The sequence below is a fragment of the Vombatus ursinus genome, unplaced genomic scaffold (genome assembly GCF_900497805.2).
Source record: "Vombatus ursinus unplaced genomic scaffold, bare-nosed wombat genome assembly UNPS02014798.1, whole genome shotgun sequence".
Taxonomy (NCBI): domain Eukaryota; kingdom Metazoa; phylum Chordata; class Mammalia; order Diprotodontia; family Vombatidae; genus Vombatus; species Vombatus ursinus.
In genome coordinates, this window is record NW_020954576.1 from 71,963,364 (window position 1) to 71,989,632 (window position 26,269).

The window sequence follows — 26,269 nt, forward strand, 5'->3', positions numbered from 1 at the left end:
CACACACACACACACACACACACACACACACACACACACACACACACCCACACACCCACACACACACACACACACACACACACACACACACACACACCCTCATTTCACAAAATCCTGGCAGGAATTCTTCAGTAGAAATCCTGCTTTGCCTCATAACTTTTGCTTTCTCTGATAGAGATTCAGCAATGGCTAATAAAATATACTCTGGGAGAAGATGTAGCCTTGGCAGCAGAGACCTAGTATAAAGACTTCAGAAAACTAAAGAACTATGATGTTTTTTCTTTAAGGTGGGACACACATATTGAAAAGATACCTAAACAGTTTCAAGTTGTAAAGGACCAGAATCAACGGAATCCTAACTCAGAAAGGCTGCTGTTTCCTCATAACTGCAGGCAAACAAAATAAACAGAAAATGTGATAGGAGAAAGGAATCAAAGTAAAAGACTTACTTTGGATTAAAAAAAAAATTTTTTTTGGGTATGTGTGTGTGCACCTGATTGAATTATTAGGAGAGGAAGGGAGCTTTTACGTATTCTGCTAAGAAATTTATACTGAGGTGTAAATGGACTATATGAATGAATGTGGTCAAAATCTTTTTCTTCTGGATTGTGTTGGGTGCTGTTAGCCAAGAGTTAAGTGGCGAAACCTTGATAGAATCTTTTGGGAAAAATCAGGCCAAATACATCCTATGATTGGCCCAAGTCAGATTCACGTAACAAAACTGCTACTCTGTTTATACAATGGTATCTTTCACAAATCTCCAGAATTCTACCACAATTACACTTCCTGGTATCAAAGCACCCCTGGGTTTTCAAATGCCTTGTCAGGGAAACATAAGCCCTGGCAAGTGCTCCTAAGCTTTGGTCTTACTATAGGCCCCACAATAGATTTATATCTGTTGCCTAAGGCCCAAGGTGATGATAAAGTTTTGACCACAGAAATTCAAGAAAATTGTCTGCTACAATATGGAAGGGTTGCAATCTGTAATGCTAGAAGGAACACCTACATGGATGAAATCAGAGATCCTTAATATACTGAATTTCACAAAAAATCTTAGAATATTTTACAAATTAAAAGTGAATGGGTGATACACATCAATTATAGTCCTAAGTACTCAAAGAAGACTTGAGATTTTGTCACCAAATCCCTATTTGCTACTGTAAACTAAGGGTTCATAATTTCCTTTTTTTGTCCAGATCGGGTATGGGGAATATTTTTTTCTGAACCACCTTTAGCAGAAGGTATGTTTTGAAAGAATAGTGCATTGAATATGAGCACTTTCAGAGAAGAATAATTAAGACTTGATGGCAAACCCTTAGTGATTTACTTTTTAGAAGTATTTTAAATAGTGAAGATAAATTATGAGTTATGACCAAAGGTCATGCTTCCCAATGTAATTCAATTTAAAAATTTTTCTATATCAAACAAATACAAGTCTTTATGCCAGAAAATTCAGGTTAAATTTAAATTATTTGGCAAATGAGAATGTGAACATATCAGGTTATTTTATGTTTATGAAGTTCTTGAGATATTATTTGGTATGTTCCATGATTATCTTGTAATAGTTGGCATTAACATCCTTATACTTTATAAACTGAATAGTATATGGAAATAAAAAAGCTTGTCCAGGATTATAAAGCAAGTTAACAGCCCAAGAGGGTTACATGAGTCAGTACCTCTGATCCTCAGTTTCCTCCTCATAAAATGGGGAAAATACTCACAGTACCAACCATATCAAGCTGTTGTGAAGATCAAAAAAGATAATATATGTAAAGAGATTTGCAACCCTTAAGTGCTATGTAAGTGGCCAATTATCTTTATATCAACTAGACTTTTAAAAATGAGTTGTATTTACAGAACACATACTACATACATAGCACTAAATATTTAAAGGCCCTAGATGTGAATATGACTCATCTAAAATATTTTTAAACTATACTAAATATAATTATGCTAACTGGATGCATTGGAACATTGTTCCAAGGCGTTAAAATATCATCAAGTCACTTGAATTATGTACAAGACACCAACATTGATACCTAGGACTAATTGTTTAACAATAATACTCTTTTAGTATCTAAGCTGTATTTTTTTCCTGAGTATATAATATGGCATTTCAGGAATAATCTGTGAAAGAGATATACCAAGATAAATGCCTTTTAAAATCAAGATACATTAAAGATTAAATTTAAAGCTTACTATCATTGGTTTGAAAACATTCAACTCAAAATGTCCATTGCTGCCTCCAACTGTAACAGCAACATGATTTCCCATTACTTGTGCTGCAACCATGGTAACAGCCTCACACTGGGTAGGGTTCACTTTTCCTTTAAAAAGAGAAAGAAAAACGCTGCCAATGAAAGAGTAATTTCTAACACAACAATGGTTATATTATGTGTTATCTCCTTTGCTAGTCCCCTTCTTATCTTGCCCTCTCTTAGCTCGTTAAGCCTTTGCTCATGTCATATTCCTCCTCTATGTTTCAAAGAGTTTCTTGACCGAACTGTCTGTTGAAATCCCCTTCCTCCCTCATGGCCCAACTCAGATGCTACCTCCTATATGAAGCCTTCCCTGAACCTTCCTCCCTAAAATTTATCATAGTAACTTGTCTAGTTCTACCCCCATTATAGCATGTTGCTGTTGAGTCAGTTCAATCATGCTTGACTCTTCATGACCCTATTTGAGGTTTTCTTGGCAAAGACACTGAAGTGGTTTGTGATTTCCTTCTCCATCTCATTTTACAGATGAGGAAACTGAGGCAAACAGGGTTAAATGATTTGCCCAGAGTCACATAGCTAATAAGTGTCAGAGGCCAAATTTGAACTCAGGTCTTCCAGACTCCAGGCCTGGTTCTCTATCCACTGCACCACCTAGTTGCCTTTACAGCATACACTGTATCATATTCTCTCCCTTCTCATTAGATTGTACTCCATTCCTTGAGGGCAGGAGGCTATGCAGAGCATAATAATGCTTTTCACAAGATAGGTATTTGATATTTGTTGTAAGATTTTTTTAAGTCAAATAATTTGAAATGAAAAATGTAGACATAATTCTAAAAGTTTTTAAAATATATAACAAAGATGAGACCCTCACATTAGTGCAGAATCAGTAACACAACAAAAGTAGCCAGCGGCTTCAAACACTACTTCCCAGTGGGACAAGAAATTAGTCAAGGCCATGGCTAAGGGTCACAGTGGCTTAGACATTTACAAGCCAGTTTAGACTGCCACAACCCCTTTTAGACTGTTGCAATTATTCATCACGCAGAAATCTCCAATAGTAGCTTATACAGTATCTTGATAAATTTCACCATGATGCAATGGGAGGCTCGGCTTACAGCACCCTTGGAAGGTCTTTCCATAGCATGACAAAGTAAATGAGTAAATGCTTTGAACAGTTTCTCTTCGAAGTTTCATACCGTAGCAAAACATCCTAATAGAAACTTTATGCATCTCTTGCCTCATCACTTTTTGAATTACATGGTTACTGCTTCTAATAATAATGTGGGCAATAAAAAGACAAATTAAAAAGCTGAACTGAAATTTTGCCACTAGTTTGTTACCTGGCATGATACTGCTTCCTGGTTCATTCTCAGGTAAGATCAGCTCTCCTAGGCCTGAGCGAGGACCAGAACCCAGAAAACGAATATCATTTGCTATCTTCATTAGGCTACAGGCAATAGTGTTCATGGCACCACTCAGTTCAACTAGAGCATCGTGAGCAGCCAATGCTTCAAATTTATTTGGAGCAGTAACAAAAGGCAAACCTAAGAAAAAGGAGGAGAAGAAAAAGAATGACTTAAGATGGAATATCTTTTTAATCAGTACAGGCAAGCTAAATCAAGATGTAATTCTCTCCAAAAAGTCAAAATGTGACCAGAAATAAGATCTCAAAATATTAGAGAATTATCTCATTTCAAACAGCTAAACAGGTGATATATAGATATGCTTCAACCAGTGTTGGTTATAGGTATACCTCAGGTGCTTCATACCACCCCTAGGTACATCTAGCAGAACGATGGGGTCCAGGGTTCACCTTGGAATTAATCCTTGTCAGCTAATCTTTTTCTCCCTCAAAACTGGATTGAACTAAATGTCCTTCCCTCAGAATTCCACTATACACTATACTAATATGATAAATGAATCTGTTAAGAGTAACAATGGTTCATGAGTTATCATGCGCCACACTTCCCCAACCACCAAATACTACTTGCATTTTTAAAAAAAAAAAGGTTCTCTGGAGACTGCTACTGAGTAAAAGACAAGCTTAGGAAGGCCAGTAGGGGAAAACATTGTCTGTAAAGCAGATTTTTCTATACTCTTAAAAATGTATCACATGGCTACTATTTATTCCTTTTATTTATGAGACTGGCTTTGATTTAATGCTTGTCACAGAACTGTATAGTAACAAGCAACAACAGAACATATAGAATTTGGAAGCATAAATTAATTCACAGTGCCCCCTTTTCTTTAACAAGGGAGGGAATAACACTGTAAAGGAAATTTAAGATATGAGATGAGAAAATAGAAAAGAAACTAAGCAATTACTAACTAGCATCGAAAACACCACATTTACAGCACAAACAGAATTCCAAGTTCACCTATCATCCCACTCTCCTTTGAAGCTTGGGGAAAAAAATCCTTATGAGAAATATAAACTGAATAACTATTATAATAGAGTTAATGTAGTTTTCACAAGTAGATGTTAATTAAATTTTCTAAGTCCTCATAAAAAGAAGATTAAAAATGAAGAGGATTCTCATTAATATCTTCTGAGGTGGCTAACACAGGTCCTTAATACATTTATTAGAACTTGAAATTAGGAAGCAGTCAAGAAAAAATGGTAAACATTGATGTACTAATAACATAACATAATAAGCAAAAGCAACAACCGCTCAGACTGGCACAACATAAGCCAATGTTCAGTCCCACATTCATTCCCTCACCTGTAAGGGTGGCCACCTTTGCAGCCACCTTTTCCGCAAAGCCAATTCTGGTGTTTAGTCCTGTACCAACTGCAGTGCCTCCAGCAGCTAACTCATATACTCCTGGTAAGGCTGCTTTGATTCTTGCCATTCCATATTTTAGCTGTTGAACATAAGCACTAAATTCCTTTGAAGGCAGAGAAATCAAAGTAAAAATAACATAAGATAAATACTAAATCTTTTCTGCAGTCTACCCTAATAGCATTACACATATAGATCTGGCTTTCAAACAAACTTTACAGAATTTTTCTACCAAATCTTAGGCTATTCCAGTTACTTTGATCAGTAAAGTTTTTTTTTTTTTAATGAGGAAGAGAGGAAGTGCAAGAATTCTTATGTTGCGGAACAAATTCACTGCTAAAATTATAAAAGGTTTCATAGTCCAAAGAAAAGAGAACAAAAATAAACTTGACATAGAAAACTAAAAATAAAATGGATAAACTAATAGTTTACATGATTTTGAACAGGAAGAAATTTTAGAAATCATTTATTTCAACCCATTCATTTTACAGGTTAGGAAACTGAGGCACTGAAAACAAACTGAGGTCAATTAATTGCAAATCCAATGCTCTTTCCACTAAATCATAATCTTTTTCTTTATATCTACAAAATTACATTTTAATTTTTAATTCAAATCTATTAGGTTAAACAAATCAATCAATAAGAACCCAGCATTTAAGCACTTACAATGTGTCAGGAGCTCTGCTAGGCACAGGAGATAAATTAAAATCCTTGACTTCAAGGAGATTATACTTTCTTGTAAGTAATTTGGGGGCAGAGGGTGGCACTAGCAATTGGGGTAGAGGGAGATTAGGGAAATCAGGAAAGGCCTTATATTTGAGGTGGCTTTGACTTGAGCTTTAAAGAAATTATGGATTCTAAGAATTAGAAGTGAGAAGGGATAGTATGGAAACATAGCCTGTGACAATTTACTGAATATACTAGGGCAAAAATTAACTGGTGAGTCTTGGCACATTTTTATATTGAAAGAGAGGCTTAATAACTAGGCCAACACCACAAATTGGTATTAGAGAAAAAATAGTCTGAATTTGCAATCTTTTTCTCTACCTACTAAAAGTTACCTCCATCATATTCCTTTCAAATATTTCTATCTTCAAACAAATACAGAAAAGCAGGAACACTCAATTAGTACTATAATTGACATATAAAATATGACAAGATTGGGTGATGAAGTTCCAGATCTGTATGGTAATGACGGTAGCCACTTTAACTCCCTCATCTCTGGTGCATTATCTGCCAATTTCACTTTTTTTCATAGTAATAATATATACAGTATTTCCAAAAAAAATGTAGATGGTATTATAAGAGCAATCATCTATTGAAACTGTTGATAATAAGAAATCCAGCAAAGAAGACAGTAGTGTACAATCTCTAAACATGGATGATGATTATTGATAAAAAAAAGCAGAATAATAGCCTAACAAAGCAGGAGTTTTTAATGTAAGCATTTTCAATATCTGACACACACAAGAAAAACATGTTCTTCATATGCCACTTGAATTGGATCTCAACTTAATAAACTAAAGACAACTTAAAAACTTCAAAGATCCATAATTTCGTTGGCATGGGTACATCCTCTAACAATGTAGATTACAACCCTTATGTATCATAGGAAATTATCTTTATAAGCTACTGCAGTTAAAAATCCATCACCTAATGGCCAGCCTTCAGATAATGAGCCTCCATGCAGTCAGCTAAGCCAGTCCTAGGGCAACAAACCTACCCACAATCAAAATCTTTCCGAGAAGTAGGTAGGACCTACCAGAACTTCCATTCTGCTGCTGCAGCCTCTGAGAACTCAGGGTAATTTTAGTCAGTCCACAAGCATTTATTAAGTGACCACTGTTTGCCAGGCACCATGCCATGATTAGGCACTGAAATAACACCTTAGAGATATCTCTCTCTCTCTCTCATATACTATTGCTTAGCACCATCTGGATGGTGAGAAAGAAGTACTTTAAGAAATTTTCATAATTAACATCCACTCCTTTCCTTCCTGTTTCTTTTACCTATGAACTTCTAATAGGTAGCTTATAATGCCAGTTATTCATTGGACATATGCAACTATATGGTAAAATGTGTGTGCATACACACACACACACACACACACACATTTAATTCTCTCTCAAATTATTATAAGCCTTTTGAGAGCAGTGATTCTGAATCACAGAATCATGGAACACAAAACAGGAAGACATCTTAGATCATCTTGTGAAGACTTTTCATTTCGCAGATGAGGAAATATAGGGGGCAAAGAGGTTAAGTATCTTGCCCATCCAAACTAGGATTCTAACCTCTAAATTATCTTTAAACTTAGAAGCTCGTGCTTTATACTTTCATATCCCTCACATCCAGTAAATATTTGTAGGCATATGAAGATAACCTAGCAAATTGGAAAGTGCTTATCCTTCCACATGTGGACAGAATAGTACACAAAGTAAGACTGAGCTAAAATAAACAAAATAAAAAGGATGCTTATCTTTAACCTACTCAGTAAAGAAAGAGATCACAGAAATGTCTCAAGTAGCAAATGGATTAATATCTAAGAACTTCTTACTGACTATAAATGCAAAAGCAGAACTCTTTGCTAATGAATTGTATAAATTGCTATATAAAGCCTCTGAAATAATGTTAACTTAAATACAGTGATAACTAAGTACTACAAAATATTTTAGCAGTATCATGCATTTACAAATCTTCTTAATGAATACATTTTTTTGTTGTTGATGTCTTACCTGCCCAAGAGTAAGCGGAACAGCATCCTGTGTATGAGTACGCCCAATTTTAATTATCTGGGAAAATTCTTTGGACTTGGCATCTAGAGCATCATGAAGCTTCTGCAGTCCAGGTAATAATACTTCGTGGACTTCTGTTGCAGCAGCAATATGCATTGCTGTGGGAAAACTGTCATTTGAGCTCTGTTTAAAAAAAAAGAAAGTTAAAATCAGAAGTACAGAAAAAAAATACCTGAAGTATTGAGTTACTGAGGAAATGCAATGTATCACTACACAAATCTAAGCCCACCTAAAATTTATTCACGTTTAACTGACCATCTACCAATGGTAGGAGATCAACACAGAAGGAATAATCTGGTGAGTTGTTCCTTCCATTGTACCACTCACTAGGTATCAACTTCTTAGGTCACATGATTCTTTCTGTTTCTTTTAAGTCTCACTCTAATTCAATTGCTTAAGACTGACCTGCTCTAGAATCAAGTCTAAAATGGAAAGATCTGAGATAGGTTCACACTGAAGTATTTGATAGACAATACCAAAGAAACAAAGAGTAGTTGATGTCTCTGTGTATTAATTCTATTTCAAAAATACTAAATACAAATCTTAAATTTTAAAAATTAGAGCTATGACGTTTAATTTAAAGGCTTATTTTAAATATCCTTTAAGTATCCAAAGAATATTAAAAATCACAACACTGCAGAAGTAATTTTTAAAGAAAAAAAAAAGACATCTCCATACCCACCCAAAGCAAAACTGAGATAAAGGAAGAGCTGACTTTGCAATCTGATGTTCCCTGCTCCTTCAACAAGGGATATGGTAACTACATTTCTTCACTAAAGTGGTGGTTTCTAAGTGCTGATTTTTAGAAAATCTTCCCAACCTGTATTGTAACCTCTTGTACTGGTACATTACCAACAGAAGCCAAGAAAAGGAAAATGTGTGTACACATAATTTAAACTTTAACAGGTCTGCCTTTTTTGATCCAAACAAAGTTGTATTGCTTAATACACATGTATGGATGAGGGTGAGTGTATAAATGCCTTTTTGCCATTTTATAACATTTTCCATTTTAACTAGTATTCTATTTTAAAATTCCATTAAATATTTTACCAATTTTATATCAGTGACAATAATACATAAACAAACATAAAAAAATGTATGTGGGGGGGAGGAAGAGGGGAAAAGAACAAAGTAAAAAGTACACGGCAGAGAGAACAAAAGAAAACTTACAAGGAAGCAAACAAAAGATGGACAGCTCTCAACACAATGTGGAGATTTATTATATAGGCTTTCTTGAAATTGAAATTTATTGCTATATATTTTGAATCCTCTCTCATGTTCTGCTGTGTACATGACAATGCTTTTCTTATTTTGCATTATTTTAGTTCTAACATTTGTTTCTTTTTTCTTTTCTTATTTTGTATTTAAGTTTAAAATTTAAAAAATTTATAAAAAATGTGCTTTGGAAAGTAAGTTCTGCCCCTAAAGTGTACTCAATTTACCTAAAATAGTATCCCCGCCCATCAAACTAAATAACTCTCCAGGAAGAAAGAGAGAAAACACTGAAATGGAAAGGTAACGGAGAAGAGGGACAGTGTCATACTTCTATCCTCTCTCCCCCTCTCCCACATCCCTTTCTAAATTTTATATCTGTTCCAAAAGAAACATGACAGCTTCCTTTCTAAAGTTCTATAAAGTAAGGAATTTGAAAATAGGAACTGCTTAAATGACAATTTAAAAGGAATAGAGACTGGATCTATGATTTCACTGAAAAAGAGAACTCCCTCTTCCAGTGAAAGTTGGCACCTTTTCCTGCAACAGCAAAGAATATGAAGTGATTCACAGAATCACACAGCAACCCAGGGTCGAAGGCATCACTGTGGCTGCCTCTAATTTAAAAGATTAATCTAACTTTCATTGTGTTTAGAACATCTTCAAGACGTTGAATTTGTATGCAAAAATGCATCATTCCCCCCAAAAAATGATTTCTAGGAAATCTGAGAAAAATACAATCAAGACTAATGTTTCAAAAAAAGATACCTAATGAGAAGTCTTCTTATTAAAACAAATGAGTAACATAACCTACTTTGTTTTTAAAGAGGCTTAACTTTTGCTTTCCAAAGAACGTGTGCTATTCCTTTCACCTTACAATAAAAGAAAAAAGTTGAAACTATATACTAACCTGGCTTTTATTGACATGATCGTTAGGATGCACAGGATCCTTGCTCCCCAGTTTTCCTCCTAATATTTCAATTGCTCTATTGCTAATAACTTCATTGACATTCATATTTGTTTGGGTTCCAGACCCAGTCTGCCACACCACAAGAGGAAAATGGTCATTTAATTTGCCATCTATTACCTGTAAAAAGTTAAAAAAAAAAAAAGATTAATTTTTAAAAACACAATTACATGCCAAAAATTTTGCCTATTTTTCATTCTGAGTCTATTAACTATTATTTATAAATTCCTTATTTGTTATAAGTAAGCTTATCTTTTTTCTCAACTGTTACCTATGCTCCTTCCCTTTTCCCTTCCTCAGTGTAACTTATGTCACACAACATGTATGTTAAATGCTGATAAACTGAAATGACTTCAGACTTTCCTGGTATGAAAGTTCAAAATAAGTAAACTGTGAAATGTGCCAATCCAAAAAGCTAACACAATCTTAGGCTGCATTAAGAGAAGCATAGTGTCCAAAAGGAGGGAGTTGATAAGTCCACTGTATTCTTTCCAGGCCAGACAACATCTGGAGCATTGTTTTCAGAAGTAGGTGCCCCATTTTAGAAAGGACTGACATCTGTTTCCAAAAAAGGATGGTCAGGATGCTGAGGGCCCTGGAGACCATGCAATATGAGGAGAAGCTGAAGAATGGAGGCAGGAAAGCACAGTAGAAAGGGGGCTGGATTTAGATCCAGAGGATTTAGATTTGAATCCTGGCTCTGCTACTTTTACTATGGACCCTTGAGCAAGTTATTTAATATCTCTGGGCCTCGGTTTCCTCATCTGTAAAATGAGAGACCTCCGAAGTCCCTTCCAGATCTAAGTTCTATGATTCTATGACCTTGGGACATGAACAAGAGACTTAGAGGGGTCATAACTGTCTTCAAGTGCTCAAATGGCTGTCATGGAAGGGGCATCAGACTTACTCTGCTTGAACACAAGGAAAACTAAGAGCAATCAATGGGAGTTGCAAAAAGGAAGATTTTGACTTAATAGAAGAAAAAAGATTATTAAAAAATCAAAGTCGAACAAGAGTAGAATGGGCATCCTTAGCAGGGAATGCCTTTCTCTCTTCTGTTGAGAAGCACAGAGAGCAACGATTCTGAGTTTATCAGCAGCAGACCCCGAGGTGCTACAGGGTTATGACAAAAAGTCCACATAGTCCATAGGTAAATAAAAATAAGCAAACATTCTTTTTATAAAGTGAACATTAGGCACATATTACATCTATTACTGTTTTCAAATGTGATCTCTGTTGTCATTATATAGGTGCACTTTAAAGTATTGACTAAATTTAGTGATTTTTTTGCTGTTATACATATTCTCAGTCATCAGATACCAATACAACCTAATTTCTATCATGTGGGGGTCCACAATTTTCAAAAAATATACTTAAAAGAAGCCTTCATTCTTGTCAAGGATGGAAACCACCTGAAGTAGAGGAGATTCTTGTTTATCTATAGACCAGACTATATGGTCTGCCTTATTTAATTTTAGAATTTGCAGGTGAAAGTAACAATATTGTAAGAATGATCAACAGTGAAAGACTTACCTACTCTGATCAATACAATGATCCACAACAATTCTAAAGAACTCACGATGAATAAACACCCAGAGAGAGAAGTGATGGACTACGAGTGCAGAATGAAGCAGATTGTTTTTCCACTTTTTTTCTTGCCATTTTTTGGCAACATGGCTAATATGGAAATATGTTTTGCATGACTACTACGCATGTATAATGGATTTCATAATGCATGCATTCTTAGTGGGTGGGGAAGGGAGTGGTGGGAGAATTTAGAACTCAAAAGTTAAAAAAAGCTAAAAATAAATTAATTTTTAAAAAAAAGTTGAGAATTTGTAGGCGAATCAGGGCCACAGAAGCATTAATACTGTATTCTACAAATATTTTAAAACATAAACCCTAATTTTCCTAAATAGTACAATTACTGCAGTGTTGCAAATTTGAAACAAGTAAATTCAAACAAATAAAAAAAACCCTACCATTTCTGCATCTATAAGGTCTAGTCAATTAAGAAAGAGATACCCTACCTGTTAAGGCTGAGATTCATTTTTTCAGCACAGGCATATTTGTTTTTAGCTGCTAGATTGAAACCCGACGGATAGATCAATTAGGGTCAGCATAACAGTATACTAGTAACTTGAATGGTAAATCATGGATAGGTATTTCTTCATCTCATGGGTCACCTAATAGATGCCCAGCATTTGGCAGCTGCCTATGCTAGAAGCTGGCGATATCCATGCTTTAGATTAATTTGAGTTTGCATATATTTTTTAACATTAACTATATACTCCTCCTAGTTTAAAAAAGACAAATAAATAACTGGAGAAGTTCATTACTTAAAGCAATCAATTCTTTAGATAAGAAAATACAAGGAAAAAGAAATTATCAGTGAAAAATACACTTAACTTGGGAGCCACAAAAAACTCTGGATTCAAATTCTCATCAAAACACTTACTAGCCAGGTGACTGGGCCTATCACTTAACCTTTCTGATTCAATGTAAGAAAAATCTCTGAACCTCAGTTTCCTCATCTGTAAAAAGAGATGATAACAACAGCATTAAATTATTGCTGTGAGGAAAGCATTTTTGCGAAATATCATGTGATGTGATTTGTTATTAAAAGCATAATATCCAAGTAAGTTTTTTTCATAGTTACTAAAATCTTAAAGTTAAAGAAAGAAGGTCTGGAGGCTAAAAAATAAAAGCTTAACCACAACACCAGGCAAAACTACCATTGGGAAAGAAAAAAAGCAAAAACGAAACTGCAAAACCATGTCCTGACCCAGGAAAACAAGTCATACTGTTTTTTAAAAAAATTTATCTTCGCAAAATAATGCTCCATAGTGGCCTTCCCCCAATCTATGCAGATTTAAAAAAAAATCATTAACAGAATCTGGTATAGGTCTGATGATATAAAAGAAACATTTAGCACCTCCTACCTCATCTGCCGCCTTTATAATTGCACCAGCAATCTTTGGATCAAGGCCATAATCCTGGTTTACTTCAGCAGCTGCCCTCTTGAAGATGCCAAAGGCTTTTATGACTGGGATCTGTAATTATATTTAGAGTGTTTCTCAAAATGCCCATTATGTTTATTGGTTATGCAGGTTTAAAAACTGAGGTCAGTAATAAAATTAATATCAAGATAATTTCAAATATACTTAGAAGATAAAGATTATAGTTGGTATATAACCAATGACAGATCATAATAATGAGCTTACTTGTACAAGTATGCAAAACGATTGCTTTTTTTTTTAAAAGAATCTAATATATGTATCTCTTCACCCCCCCAAAAGTTGTTCATATGCTTCAATAGCTGATTTTATCAATGTGTTTATTCCCCACAATGGTACAGAACTCATCTACCCCTTCTCATCCTGGGTGATTTTAATCTATGTCCTCCCATAAATCCTCCAGAAAGAACACACTGAATATACTAGAGGCCTTCTATTAGATCTTTTAATATTTTGTGAATACTTTGGCTATCCATCTGTTACCCCTCTCTCATGATGTGACCCACTTCATTTCCTGATCATATATTTCCCAGATGACATCTTCTATGCCACTTTTTATGCACAGGTCCCTGTTAGAAATATGCTATAGCTTTTTATGCCCACTGTGTATCTCTCTATTGACCCACAATTTTGATCTTGAAAATGGTGTTCCTTACCATCCTCTTGAGCTATGATCCTGTATCTCACCTCCCTTTTCACAGGTAGAATCTTTGAAAAAGTCATCTACACTTACTGTCTCTACTCCCTTACCTCCTACTCACCTCTCAACAGCCTAAAATCTGGCTTTTGATTTTTACCTCTATACTGCAATGGCTCTTTCCAAGGTAATAATTTCTGAATTTCTAAATTCTATGGTCTTTTCTCCATCCTTATCTTTCTTGACTTCTTGGTAACTTCTGATACTAATGGCCTTAACTCTTTCTGGATACTCTCTCTTGGTTTCCACATATCACTACCAGGAAAACTCTGGTATTTAAAAGATGATGTTTGTTTTGAGAAGCATCCTACAATGGAAAGAACTGCACGATGTCCAAAATGCAAGAGCCCACTTCTCTTTCTCTTACTCAGTTCAGAGTCCAAGTCCGTGTCCATTTGCAGCGTCTGTCTGAGATAAAGGTATTGATAAGCAAATTCAACAGACTGCACTTCCAATTCCATGTCATGGTTTATGCAATAGGCTTTATTTATTCCTTGACCAAGTTTGAGCAGTAGTTAATTTTTTTGAGGTCCTGTGTTATTCTAGTTCTTGGTACAATATCATTCATAAGGGCATCTGAATGACATCACCATTTATACTTTTCCCACCTGGCCTCCATTTAAGACAGCTACAGAGACAAACATCTTAAAAACATACTTGTATTTTCTATCTCATCTGATAATGATAGTCAAAAGGTCTTTGAACTAAGATTCCTCTATTCATTCCTAGGAAGGAAATTAAAAATAGTGCACAGTAGGAGCTCATAAACTTCTATAACATTCAGTAAATTGTGTGACTCAAGATGTATCTGCTATGTAAAACTGTTTGTGAAAGTCTGACTGTTCTCTTTCCATATGTTCATCAAGGATATCCTTGATATGTCCATGGTTGTTCTCATAAAGATTTTATCAAGATAAGAAAGTAGATATATGGGACAGAAATTATCTTCTTTATCACTGCTTTTTTTCCCCCCAGTGGGGTGGGATGGTGTAAATCTGATTCTTTCCACTTGTTCCTTTTTTCAAGTATGTTGAAAATCAATCCCTCAAAATGTTTCCAAGAATCTGTTGTTGCCAGGAGACATCTCTTCTAGCTAGCTAACTGCGGATATAACTTGTCCAGTCTAGCTGATCTTTATAATTTTTTCTAAATGTCATTTCTATTTCCTCATATCTGCCTTAGTTTCCTCATCTGTGAAATGCAGCTAACAATAATACCTATCTACCAGAATTATTGTGAGGATCAAATGAGATAATATTTGTAAAGTACTTTGCAAACTTTAAACTGCTATGTAAATGCTCGCTATTATTATTATTACATCATATAGCATTATTTAGGACCTTGATATTAGGCCAAATACTTTTGGACTATTCCAAAATAGTTTTGGGCAGTTCTATGGTCATGATGATGAAAACAGACCACTGTAAGGACAATAATAGATTTATTTTCAAATTTTCTATTTATTATTATTCTCTACTTTTGTCTTGGAATGATCTAATTCATCCTCAAACTAAGCTCTCTACAGACTCATTTTTTTTCTTCATTGTTCTTTGAGTATTGTTTTTTGAGGCAGCCATTAACTGTAATCTAAAGATTCCCTTTCATAATGTTTTACAAATGAACCTGCAATCTAAATTATTGTTCCCTTGGCTGCTACATGCCTCCTCTTGATAAGGAGACCCTGCTAGCTGAGGTGGTTTGTTAGTTGTTTTATTCTCCCTATTGTGGTGATTAATTTATATGAGTTAAATTTCTGTAGGAGACAGTGATAAGTAGTGGCAATGTCTTTTCCTTTACCTCTTTCTCATTTTTCAGTGCCAAGTTTTTTGTTTTGTTTTTTTAAATAAATAGGGTGGATAAATAAATTTTAAAGCATTTATTAAGAGCTCACTATGTGCCAGGCACTATACTAAGTGTTGGGGATAAAATATAGAAAAGCAAGACAGTTTCTGCCCTCAAGGAACTTAGATTCTAATAAGAGAGACAGAATACCTAGGGGATCTATGGCCAAGAGTTTTGGTCTATAGGAGTACAGCAGTAGAGAGGTAATCCACAGGTGGTCAATTAGCATGCTCTTACATGAAGCAATGCTACAATTTATTTGATTACTATGCCTAAAGTAAGAGGTGTAAAGATGAGAGAAGAGGAGCAGGGCATATAGCAAGATGGCCTGGGTGGATGGCTACAAAGGATTGATGCAAATGTAATTGCACAGAGGCACCTTCCCATATTTCAGCCTTTCCCCTTGCACTAAAGTGATTTTGACATTTACTTTAATAAGTCGATGGTTTGTCTATATGTTAATAGATGATATTAGGAACCAGTCATTTCACAAGTCATTTTCACTTTTTGTGGCTGTGGTCGGTGCTCACTCTATCCAATGCTTTCCATTTCTATTCTAAAAGAGGGTATGTAGTATATGTAGACTCAAGGCTACTGTAACATAGTCTACTAGCTTTTAGTTTCTCTTTTTTTCTTAACAATGAACTTTACCTTCCAACCTATTTTTCACTAACCTCTCCTAAAACCACCAAATCACACACTGAATATTAATGTATGTATTGATATGCTTTTGGAAGACACGGTCAAGTTCTACATGGAATTTCTGAACCTCTCATCCTCTGCAATGGACATTCATACAAGCTTCATGGTGGTCTTGTCGCTTATGCTTATCATGAAGATTCCCAGTATCTCAGGAAATATTTTTTGTTGTCCTCAGGCACATGATGAAACCAAATCTTCCAACTTTTTTATATGTCTCTATATGAGTTTGTAGAGAGCTTAGGTTGAGGATGAATTAAATCAGACCATTCCAAGACAAAAGTAGAGAATAATAATAGAAAATTTGAAAACAAATCTATTATTGTCCTTACGGTGGTCTGTTTTCATCATCATGCAACAGAACTGGATAAAACTGTTCTAGAATAGTCCAATAGAGCATCTGTGAATGATCTTTCCATTCAGCTGCAACTTCTTTGTCTTCCTATTTCATTTATAATGTGATTCACTGTTTAAATTTTATATTCTCCAGTAGTCCCTCATTACCAAGTGCCTGCTTAACATCTTCATGTGCGTATATTTTTCTAGGGCTATAGATTTAGAGCTGGAAGGAACTGTGGAGGTCATCTAGTCCAACTCCTTATTTTACAGATCAGGAAATTGGGGCCCAGAGAAGTAATGTTTCCAAGGTCACCTAGATAGTTAAGTGGCAAACCTAGGATTTCAGCCCAATTCCTCTAAGTCCAGACCCAGTGCGCCTTCCACAGCACTATGATGTCCCATGTGCATTTTAAACTCAACATATCAAAGAAAGAAGTGATACTTTCTCCTATATCTATCCCTCCTCTCAATTTCCCTATTTCTGTTAAGGACGCTACCATCTTTCCAGTGAGGTTTGCAAGATGGCCTGGATGGATGGCTACAAAGGACTGGTACAACTATAACTGCACAGTGGTATCTCCCCATGTTTCAGCTTTTCTCCTAGTACTGAAGTGATTTTGACATTTACTTTAATTAGTCAATGGTTTGTCTACACCTTCATAGATGAGTCATTTTGATTCTTTTGCCTCTCTCACTTCTCAAATCACCTGCAAAGTCTCGTCAACTTTATCTCTAGAGCAACGCTCACATCCATTCCCTCACAGAGCTGCCAACCAAGTTCAGGACTTCAAAAAGTTTTTCATAGTATTCATTACCCCTTATGATATTATTGTAGCTTCCTAATGAGTCCCCAGGCTTCGAGTTTCTTTCCTCCAATCCACTCTCCACAAAGCTAATAGACTGAGACGTCTAAAGCACAGATTTAACCCTGTCACTCCTTTACTCAAGTCTTTATGGTGGTTCCTTATTGTCTCTAGTATAACATACAGACTCCACTTACTTAATTGGGCTCCCATCTATCTTCTCAGTCTTATTTTACCTTAATCTCAATCACTCACTTTCCATTTTATTTGTATCACCCTGGCAGGGATTCTCTGTATACGACATGCCATCTCCTGATGATGTGCCTTTGCACTGACTGGCCCAATGCTGTGATGCACTCCCGCCTCTAAGGCTCTGAGAGGTCCCTTTCAATTCTAAGATTCTATAATTCTTGACATCATTATGCATATGTAAAACACACCATGATATTAAATTTTAGAAAGCTCCAACTTCTTTTATTTGAATGGAGAGAAACAGATCTTAAACATCTTAAGTTTAACAATCCTAATAGCTTTTCAGTTCAAATTATGATAATAATCTTCCAACAAAAGTTACTCACTGGCATCCTTTCTGTTACACCTCCAATCTTAAAATTTAATGTAGATCTCACTGTCTGGGCACCATAATACTTATCACTTGGGACTTTGAGTTCGCCAAAAGTATCATACTCAATCCGGAATGAGTCTTGGCTTGCCTAAGGAAAAAGATTATCAGATATATGGGTTAGAAGACAATATTGTAAATAATAAAATCAACTGTTAGGAGTAAAGACATCACTTTTACAAGTCAGAAAAGGCTTGAAATTACATTTAAATTCTGTCTTGTTCACTCTTACACCTAGTTTACCATTTTGTGAATAATTTCAGAAGTATTTCTTATATTTCAAAGTTCACATTCAAAATATTTTTGTCAAAATAAGAACAAGATGCATAGGCACACTGGAAAGAAAAAAGTCAAAAGGCAGCCTGCCTATCAATTGTGCTTTGACCAATTAACATTATGAAGAGAACTGCCTCTCATTCTACTTTGTCTTTTTCAAAAAAACCCAAACAGGAAAAATTCCCCAGAATTTAAAGAAAAGTGTAGTTGTATATCCCTGAGAGGGAAGTACCATTACTATCCCCATTTGAAGGAAATAAAGAACTGAAGAGAAATCACCGTCTCCCAGAATAAGGACAGAGCTGGGAGTTTTCAAACATGGAGGAAGAGGAAGGGGTGGGAGAAGTGGGTATCCCACAAACTCAACTACACACACACACACATAAAACTCAACAAGGAAATAGGCAGGGAAGGGGGTGGAAGAATAGGGAGGGTAGAATAGGTGAGGATATAAACATAACAAATTCCAAAGGAGTAAGGTGTATGCATTAAAAAGCAAGGACTGTAGCTGAGGCCAATTAAGTAACTTGCCCAAGGTTGCTCATCTATTACACATCTGAGGCAGGATTTGAACTAAGATCTTCCTGACTTCAAGTCCAGCACTCTATCCACTATGCCACCCCTCTGACTCCAATTACAGAATAAAAATCTGGAATCTAGATATGATACTAGTTTCCTTTCTAGGCAGGAGATTTCAAAAAACTATGTGAAATGTCTGGCTTGCCCATACATGTCTATAGTTAATGTTTATAAATCTGATGATGTGATTCAGTGACATATCAAAGTAACTTTTAATAAGAAAAATAATTTTGCTCCTAGGGCCTGAAAGTTTATGAGCTACACTGAGGCAGCAGGTAAAAGCCTGGGCCTGGAGTCAGGAAGACCTGACTTCAAATCCAGCCTCAGACACTTACTAGATATGTGACTCTCGGCAAGTCACTTAACCCTGCTTGCTGCAGTTTCCTCATCTACAAAACAAGCTGGAGAACGAAATGGCAAACCATTCCAATATCTTTGCCAAGAAAAGCCCAAGTAGAGTCATGAAGAGTTGGACATGACTGAAAAACAACTGAACAACAATTCAATGAAATAGAAGGACTTCAAGCTTTCACAAGGACAAGAAAAGAATTAAATAAAAAATCTGACCTTCAACACAAGACCCAAGAAAGCCTTAAAGAGGAAAAGAAAATGTAAGGGATTCAATAGAACTAAACTATTTACATCCCTACATGGAAGACGATACTTATAATTCTTAAAAATGTACCATTAATAGTGCAGCTAGAAGGAACATAAATAGACAGAGGGCACAAGTATAAGGCAAATTTGAGAGAATGACATAAAAATAATTAAGGGATGAGAAAGAGGAGTACACTGGGAAACTAACTAGGTACAGACCAACATCTTACACCATATACTAAGATAAGGTCAAAATGGGTACATGATTTAGACATTAAGGGTGACACCATAAGCAAATTAAAAGAGCAAGGAAGAATCTACCTGTCAGATCTATAGAGAAGGGAAGAACTCATGACCAAGCAAAATACAGAGAACATTACAAAATGTAAAATAATTTTGATTTTATTAAATTAAAAAGCTTTTGCACAAACAAAACCAATGCAACCAATATTAGAAGGAAAGCAGAAAGTTGGGAAACAATCTTTACAGCAAGTGTCTCTGATAAAGGCCTAATTTCTCAAATATAGAGAACTGAGTCACATTCATAAGAATACAAGCCATTCCCAAATTGATAAATGGTCAAAGGACATGAACAGGAAGCTTTCCGATGAAGAAATCAAAGCTATATAGAAGCACATGAAGAAGTGCTCTAAATCACTTTTCATTAGAAAAATGAGAATTAAAACTACTCTGAGGTACCACCTCACAACTATCAAATTGGCTAATATGACAAAAAAGGAAAATGTAAATGTTGGAGAGAATGTGGGAAAATTGGGACACTAATGTGTGGTTGGTAGGGCTGTGAACTGATCTAGTCATTCTGGAGAGCAATTTGAAACGATGCCTAAAGGGCAACCAAACTGTGCATACCCTTTGATCTAGCAATACTACTACTAGGTCTGCATCTCAAAGTGATTATAAAAAAAGGAAAAGTACCTAAATGTGCAAATATTTATAGCAGCCCTTTTCATGGTGGCAAAATACTAGAAATTGAGGGGATGTCCATAAATTGGGAAAATGGACCACCAAGTGGTATATGAGTGTAATGGAATACTATAGTGCAATGAGAAATGATGAGCAGGCAGATTTCTAAAAAAACCTGGAAAGACTTGTAAGAACTGATGCAAACTGAAATGAGCAGAACCAGTAAAGCATTGTATACAACACCAACAACACCGTGTGATGATCAACTATGAATGACTTAGCTCCTCTCAGCAAAACAATCATCCAAGATGAGTACAAAGGACTCACAACGGAAAATGCTATTCACATCCAGATAATGAACTGATAGACTCTGAAAGCAGATCGAAGCATACTTTTTTCACTTACATTATTCTTTTTCATGATTTACTTTTGATCTGTTTTTTCCTTCACAACTGTGACTAATATGGAAATGCTTTACATGATAGCACATGTATAGCCTATATCAAACTGTCTACCATTTCAAGAATAGGTAAAGGGAGGGAGAGAGAAATATTTGGAACTCAAAATCTTGTAAAAATGACTGCTAAAAACTGCCTTGACACGTAATTGGGAAAAAACAAAATACTATTAAAAAAATGTTACAACAGATGCAATGCAGAAGTAGATATAAGAATCCAGCTGTTTTATATTACACTAGACAATTTGCAAAAATATATGAAATACCAGTCTTCTTCTTAAATTTTTGTTTTAAAAAGTTATTTTTCATAAAAATATTTTGTTACCATAAAAGGGGTTTATTATGTTTATGAATATTTTTAAATGATCAGTTTTAATTTCTATTATGGTAAATATCAGTAGATATAATCCATATAAACAAAAGCCCTTTGGGATCTTCAATAATTTTAAAAGTATAAAGGGGTCCTGAGATCAAAAGGTCTGACAACTGCTAAACTGGAACATTGGTCTAATGTTGTTTTATTATACATAATTTTATATTGGTCTAAATTGAGTACTTTGGGGTTCAACAGCATTTACATACTTTAATGCAAAATGGGATCTGGACAGATAGCACAATTCAAACACACACACATATGCATATATTTTCCAAATTCAAAATTGGGGAAATTTAGTGTTTTCTGAATACTTGAACACCCATAAAAATCCTAGGCATATAAAATATAAAAAAGAAAGACATCAACTAGATAATTTCTAAGATCCTTTCCAGCTTTAAAAAGTTCTATGCTTCTTAAAGCAAATAACACTGTCATCAAAATTATTAGATGTGGACTTTATGCCTAAAAAAAAAAGGAATCACAAAAAAAAAATCTGGATAATATGAATCATTACAAAGGAAACCCTAGTAATAATTCATCTTTATCACTTGTATAATGCTTTATAGTTTACAAAGTTCAAGTATTATCCTCATTTTACTAATGATGAAATGAGTTCGGAGAGGTTAAGAGGCTATGGGAACAGCTTGTAAGCAGCAGTTAGGAAATAAACACAAGTAATACTTCTGTGGGTCAGACATTATTGATTTTAAACTGGTAACTTGTTTACCTACTAGGTAAGAGTCTTTATAACAAGAGTAGGGAGAAAGTCAACAAGTTTTCTTCATTTAAGGTCTGTTAATAACAGCACACTCGAGAATAGGGGAGTCCTTAAATCCTTCAGTTACTTATCCAGGTAATCACTCTCCTGGTTCTACTCAAAACTAGTAGGAAATAGGCCAAGATGGACTTTAATATTCTTAAGTCACAGAGATTGAGTTTAAATTGGTTCTATTAATTATTACCTGTGTGGCTGGGCAAGTTGCAACAACTCTGGGTTTCAGTTTTCCTCAGCTATAAAAAAAGAGGGTTAAACTAGATGACCTCCAAGTAGAGATCTAGCTTTATGTCTGATCCATAAATGCAATGGGCTTGAAAGCTAATGAGAGGTGAGACTGTAGAACAGTGAACTAGAAAAAACAGCCCAGTGCATTCTATCACAAATGATGCCACCAAGTCACAGAGAAAAAAGCAATTTCAACAGATTCTCACACATACTTTTTAAAAAATGTTATTTGTTTATTTATTTTATATTTACTTCCATAAGATTTTGAGTTCTAAATTTCTCCCATTCCTCAAGACCGCACGCAATCTGATATAGACTCTACATATACATTTATATTAAACATATTTTCACATTAGTTATGTTGTAAAGAATTAGAACCAATGGGAGAAACCATGAGAAAGAAGAAACCAAACAAAACAAAAAAAAGAAAAGGAGAGCAAATAGTATGCTTCCATCTGTATTCTGACTCCACAGTCCTTTTTCTGATTATCACACACACTTCTTTAATGAAACATCCCAGAAAATATAGATGCTGTTAGAGTCGGTCAGTCAACAAGCACTTATGCCTCTATGTTCCAGGCACTGTGCTAAGTAAATGTTGGGATACAAAGAAAGGCAAAAGACAGTCCTGGCTCTCAGGGAGCAAATAACATAAAATTTTTTATATGCACCTGAGATTGCATACAATATCAACATTCTTTTGATAAATATTTTGGTTTTTTTAAGGCTATATTGTCAATATTTTAAATTATAAATGAAGAAACTAAAAAAAAATGAAAAGGACTCATTGAAACAAATCAGTAGTAGCTATTGCTTAGACTTGGAACTTTAAACTCCTCTTTCATTGAATTTTCTTCCCAGTAATAACAGCTTTTACAGTTATATAAAACTTCAAAACTACAAAACATTTTACATGATCTCATGTATAAAAACAACACTATCATGACATCACCACTATGAATTACAACTAGTTCTTTCAAGCAGTCAAAATTATTGTAATCAAGTTCCTTTAAAGTCAGTAATACTGTGAAAGTCATGACAGGAGCCAGTATTTATGTAGCACTTTAAGGTCTGTAAAGCACTTTGCAAATATTACCTCAATTGAGTTTCACAACCACCTTGGGAGGTAAATACTATTATTATACCTATTTTGCAGATGAGGAAACCAAGGCACAGAGGTTAAGTGACTCGCCCAGAATCACACAGTGAATGAGTATATGAGGCCATATGTGAACTCCAGTCTTCCTGACTCCAAGTCCAGTACTCTGGGCCACAAAATACTTTTATTCTACATATGCTGGGCTTTAAACCCAGGTCACAGCATGTGGGGCTGGGGTGGGGGTGGGGGAGGTGTTTTTTGGGGATTTTTTTGCCTCCTCCATCAGATCAGAAAAATAGAGGGCACCAAATAATGATAATATCATCACACACTTGTTCCCTAAAGGCCCATGCTGCAACCCAGGAGCTCTGACTCAAGCTCCCAGGTCCAGGTCTTGGAAAGACACTTCCTGGTAGGTCACTTAGCAACCCTGGGCTGTAGAAACCAGAACCCTAAGCACCACCACATATTGTTGTGCATCATCCAGATAAAATCTCAGGTTTTTCAGGGAGAAGGATAGAGATGTGTGCAAGAATGGGCAAGAAAGGGAAAACCCCAAGAGCCTAGCAGTAAGTCTAAAATAATAACAATATAAATGGCTAGCATTTACATAGGATTGCAAAGTACTTTACAAATATTATCTCATTTGATTCTCACAACACCTCTGGGAAGTAGGTGCTATTATCATTACTATAACTGTCCCCATTTTACAGATGAGGAAATCAGGAAGGACAGAGCAGCGCGAGGATCTGTGTGCACCGACGAGCCCTACACTACAGCGCATGCGCACACACTCCCCGCTCCTAAGGCCCCTGGGACCATGCACCGGAAGGTGTCGGAGAAAAAACCCCACCATCCTCAACCCTGGTCGTGAGAAGGGAACGCAGAGTGCAACCTAACCTTCTCCCCTAGCTCGTAGCCCCGACTTCAGGCCTCCGGCCTGGCCTGTCCTGGCCCGGCTCAGCCAATGGGTCGGGGGAGAGGCTGAAGGTCACTGCGGGCTAACCCCGGGGACGGCAGCGGGAACAGAAAAGCAGCAGACGACCCTCACCATTCGAACGGCGATCGGAGGCCGCTGCAGGGCGCAGGCGGCGCACGCGGGGCCTGGAGGAGAGGGCTGCAAAAGCCTGCTAGGCAGGAGGAAGATCCGGAGTGAACGGTACATGGTGCCTGGCGCGCTAAGGGACGATTTCAGGGAACCTGGACCACGCCTCCCCATCGGCAGTCTTACCCCGCCCACGTCGCCTCTCTTCTTCTTCTCACCCAATACGGAACCCCGTTCCAGGCCCGTGAGGCGGGACTAATTCTTATTGACCAATTAAAAGAGAGGGTGGGTTTAGTGGCGGTTTCCCCATCCCTCCTCTAATTTGCGTCTGGAGTAGCCCTAGGAATTGTGGGAGTTGGAAGAAGTAGTTTTGGAGAGGAGAGAGGAAGGGAGGAGAGAGTCATGTTTTAGCCAGAAGTGGAGCTCTAGGAGTAGTGCCAGTCATTCAGGAAATTTGTTCAGTTCATTGCTTTTTTTACTGGATTTTATCTATGACTTTTTTCTTTTTTCCTTTTTATTTTCCTCTTAAGAAAAAGGATGCTTTTATGAGAGTGGGGGGGAAACTGTCTTTGACCTTTGCATCCCCAGGGTTTAGCACAGTGTCTGGCTTAATGCTTAATGAATGTTTATTGATTGACCGGAAGTTAATGAAAATGCCTTGAAACTTTTAAATTATGCTCGTGGTTGGGAATGCTGGAAAACAGAAACCTACCTAACATTGCCTTTTTGAAGAAGACCATTTTGTCCTGGCCCCTGATCAGGCCTGACCGCCACTGGGAAATAGAGGAAACCTGTATTTATCTTCATGCTGTTTACAGGAGGCAGACCTGAAGAACAAGCTCCCAGTGCACAGTACAGCTAAAATTCCAACTTCTTCCAGAAGTACAGGACTTTATTTTAACTAAAGAACCTTCCTTCCAACACCATAACCTCAGAATCATCTCTTTTCCCATTCCCCTCCCCAATGCACATCCAACAAGGGTCCAGGACACCCTTGGTTTATTCTCATAATACCATTAGCCTCTCAGTGTTCTAGGCAACTCAGCAGAGGAGTTGCTGATGCATCTGGTACCTGTGTATGTACTTTAAATATATCTGGTAGAAGTATATATGGTATATATGATGTATAGATGTATATATACATGTGTATGTGTATATGTATGTGTATATGGATAGATAGATAGATAGACAGATAGATATGAAATCACAAGGATATTGGAGAAGTAGAATCTTTTGTCTTCCTGGTCTTGCCTTTTGACTGTCTTATCTTAACCAGTCCAAATACTTTGCCATTCCTGTGAGCTTCTAAGGTATAATTCCCCTTTTGTTGATCTCCGTTGAAATTGTTTATGTCTCAGCTCCAAGAATTTTTCTCGTCAACAACTTTTCTTGACGTAAAATGTTTGAAAAAATAACAAGGCTGGACAGCCACATCTACCAAGATCAGGTTCAAAACTAACCTTAGGTATGGGCCAGCTGTTAATACTCCATTAACAGCCTTTTTTCCTTGTTGTTGAGTTCTGCACTTCAGCCCTATGAACAAAGGATTATAGAATTTAAAAGCTAGAAGGAATTTTAGAGTTGGGTTCTCCAAACTTTTTTGGTCAAGTACCCCTATAAGCAAGAGGTTTTTGAGTATGTGACCGCAATATCTACTACTATACTAACAATTATGTACATTATGAAGCACACAAAAATAGAATTTAAAAGTATAAGAAATATTTTGAAAGTAATGATGCAAAAGCCTTTTTTAATCTTACTAAAATATTGTTTATGATGATATTTTGAGTGAATACAATGTGACAGAAAATTCTTTCCTTCTGCACTCTAACCCTTAGATCTACTCCCCACACATACACTTCCAGTGGTGGTAAGCCACTTCTCAGGAAGCCGACATCTTGATGCCTAACCTCCT

General features: G+C 36.1%; 1 protein-coding gene across 1 annotated transcript in view; it reads right to left on the reverse strand.

The window, feature by feature from the left end:
• LOC114050241 (fumarate hydratase, mitochondrial) overlaps positions 1 to 24,543 on the reverse strand; it is a 31,155-nt gene extending 6,612 nt beyond the window's left edge. Inside the window, exons 1-8 of the mRNA XM_027871888.1 lie at positions 24,361 to 24,543; positions 17,955 to 18,089; positions 12,922 to 13,032; positions 9,923 to 10,099; positions 7,741 to 7,923; positions 4,946 to 5,111; positions 3,563 to 3,766; positions 2,200 to 2,327 (exon numbers count right to left, since the gene is read on the reverse strand). Coding sequence (XP_027727689.1) covers positions 2,200 to 2,327; positions 3,563 to 3,766; positions 4,946 to 5,111; positions 7,741 to 7,923; positions 9,923 to 10,099; positions 12,922 to 13,032; positions 17,955 to 18,089; positions 24,361 to 24,528 — 1,272 coding nt within the window. The 5' untranslated portion in view covers positions 24,529 to 24,543. The remainder of the gene's footprint in view (positions 1 to 2,199; positions 2,328 to 3,562; positions 3,767 to 4,945; positions 5,112 to 7,740; positions 7,924 to 9,922; positions 10,100 to 12,921; positions 13,033 to 17,954; positions 18,090 to 24,360) is intronic.
• Between the last annotated feature and the right edge of the window lie 1,726 nt (positions 24,544 to 26,269).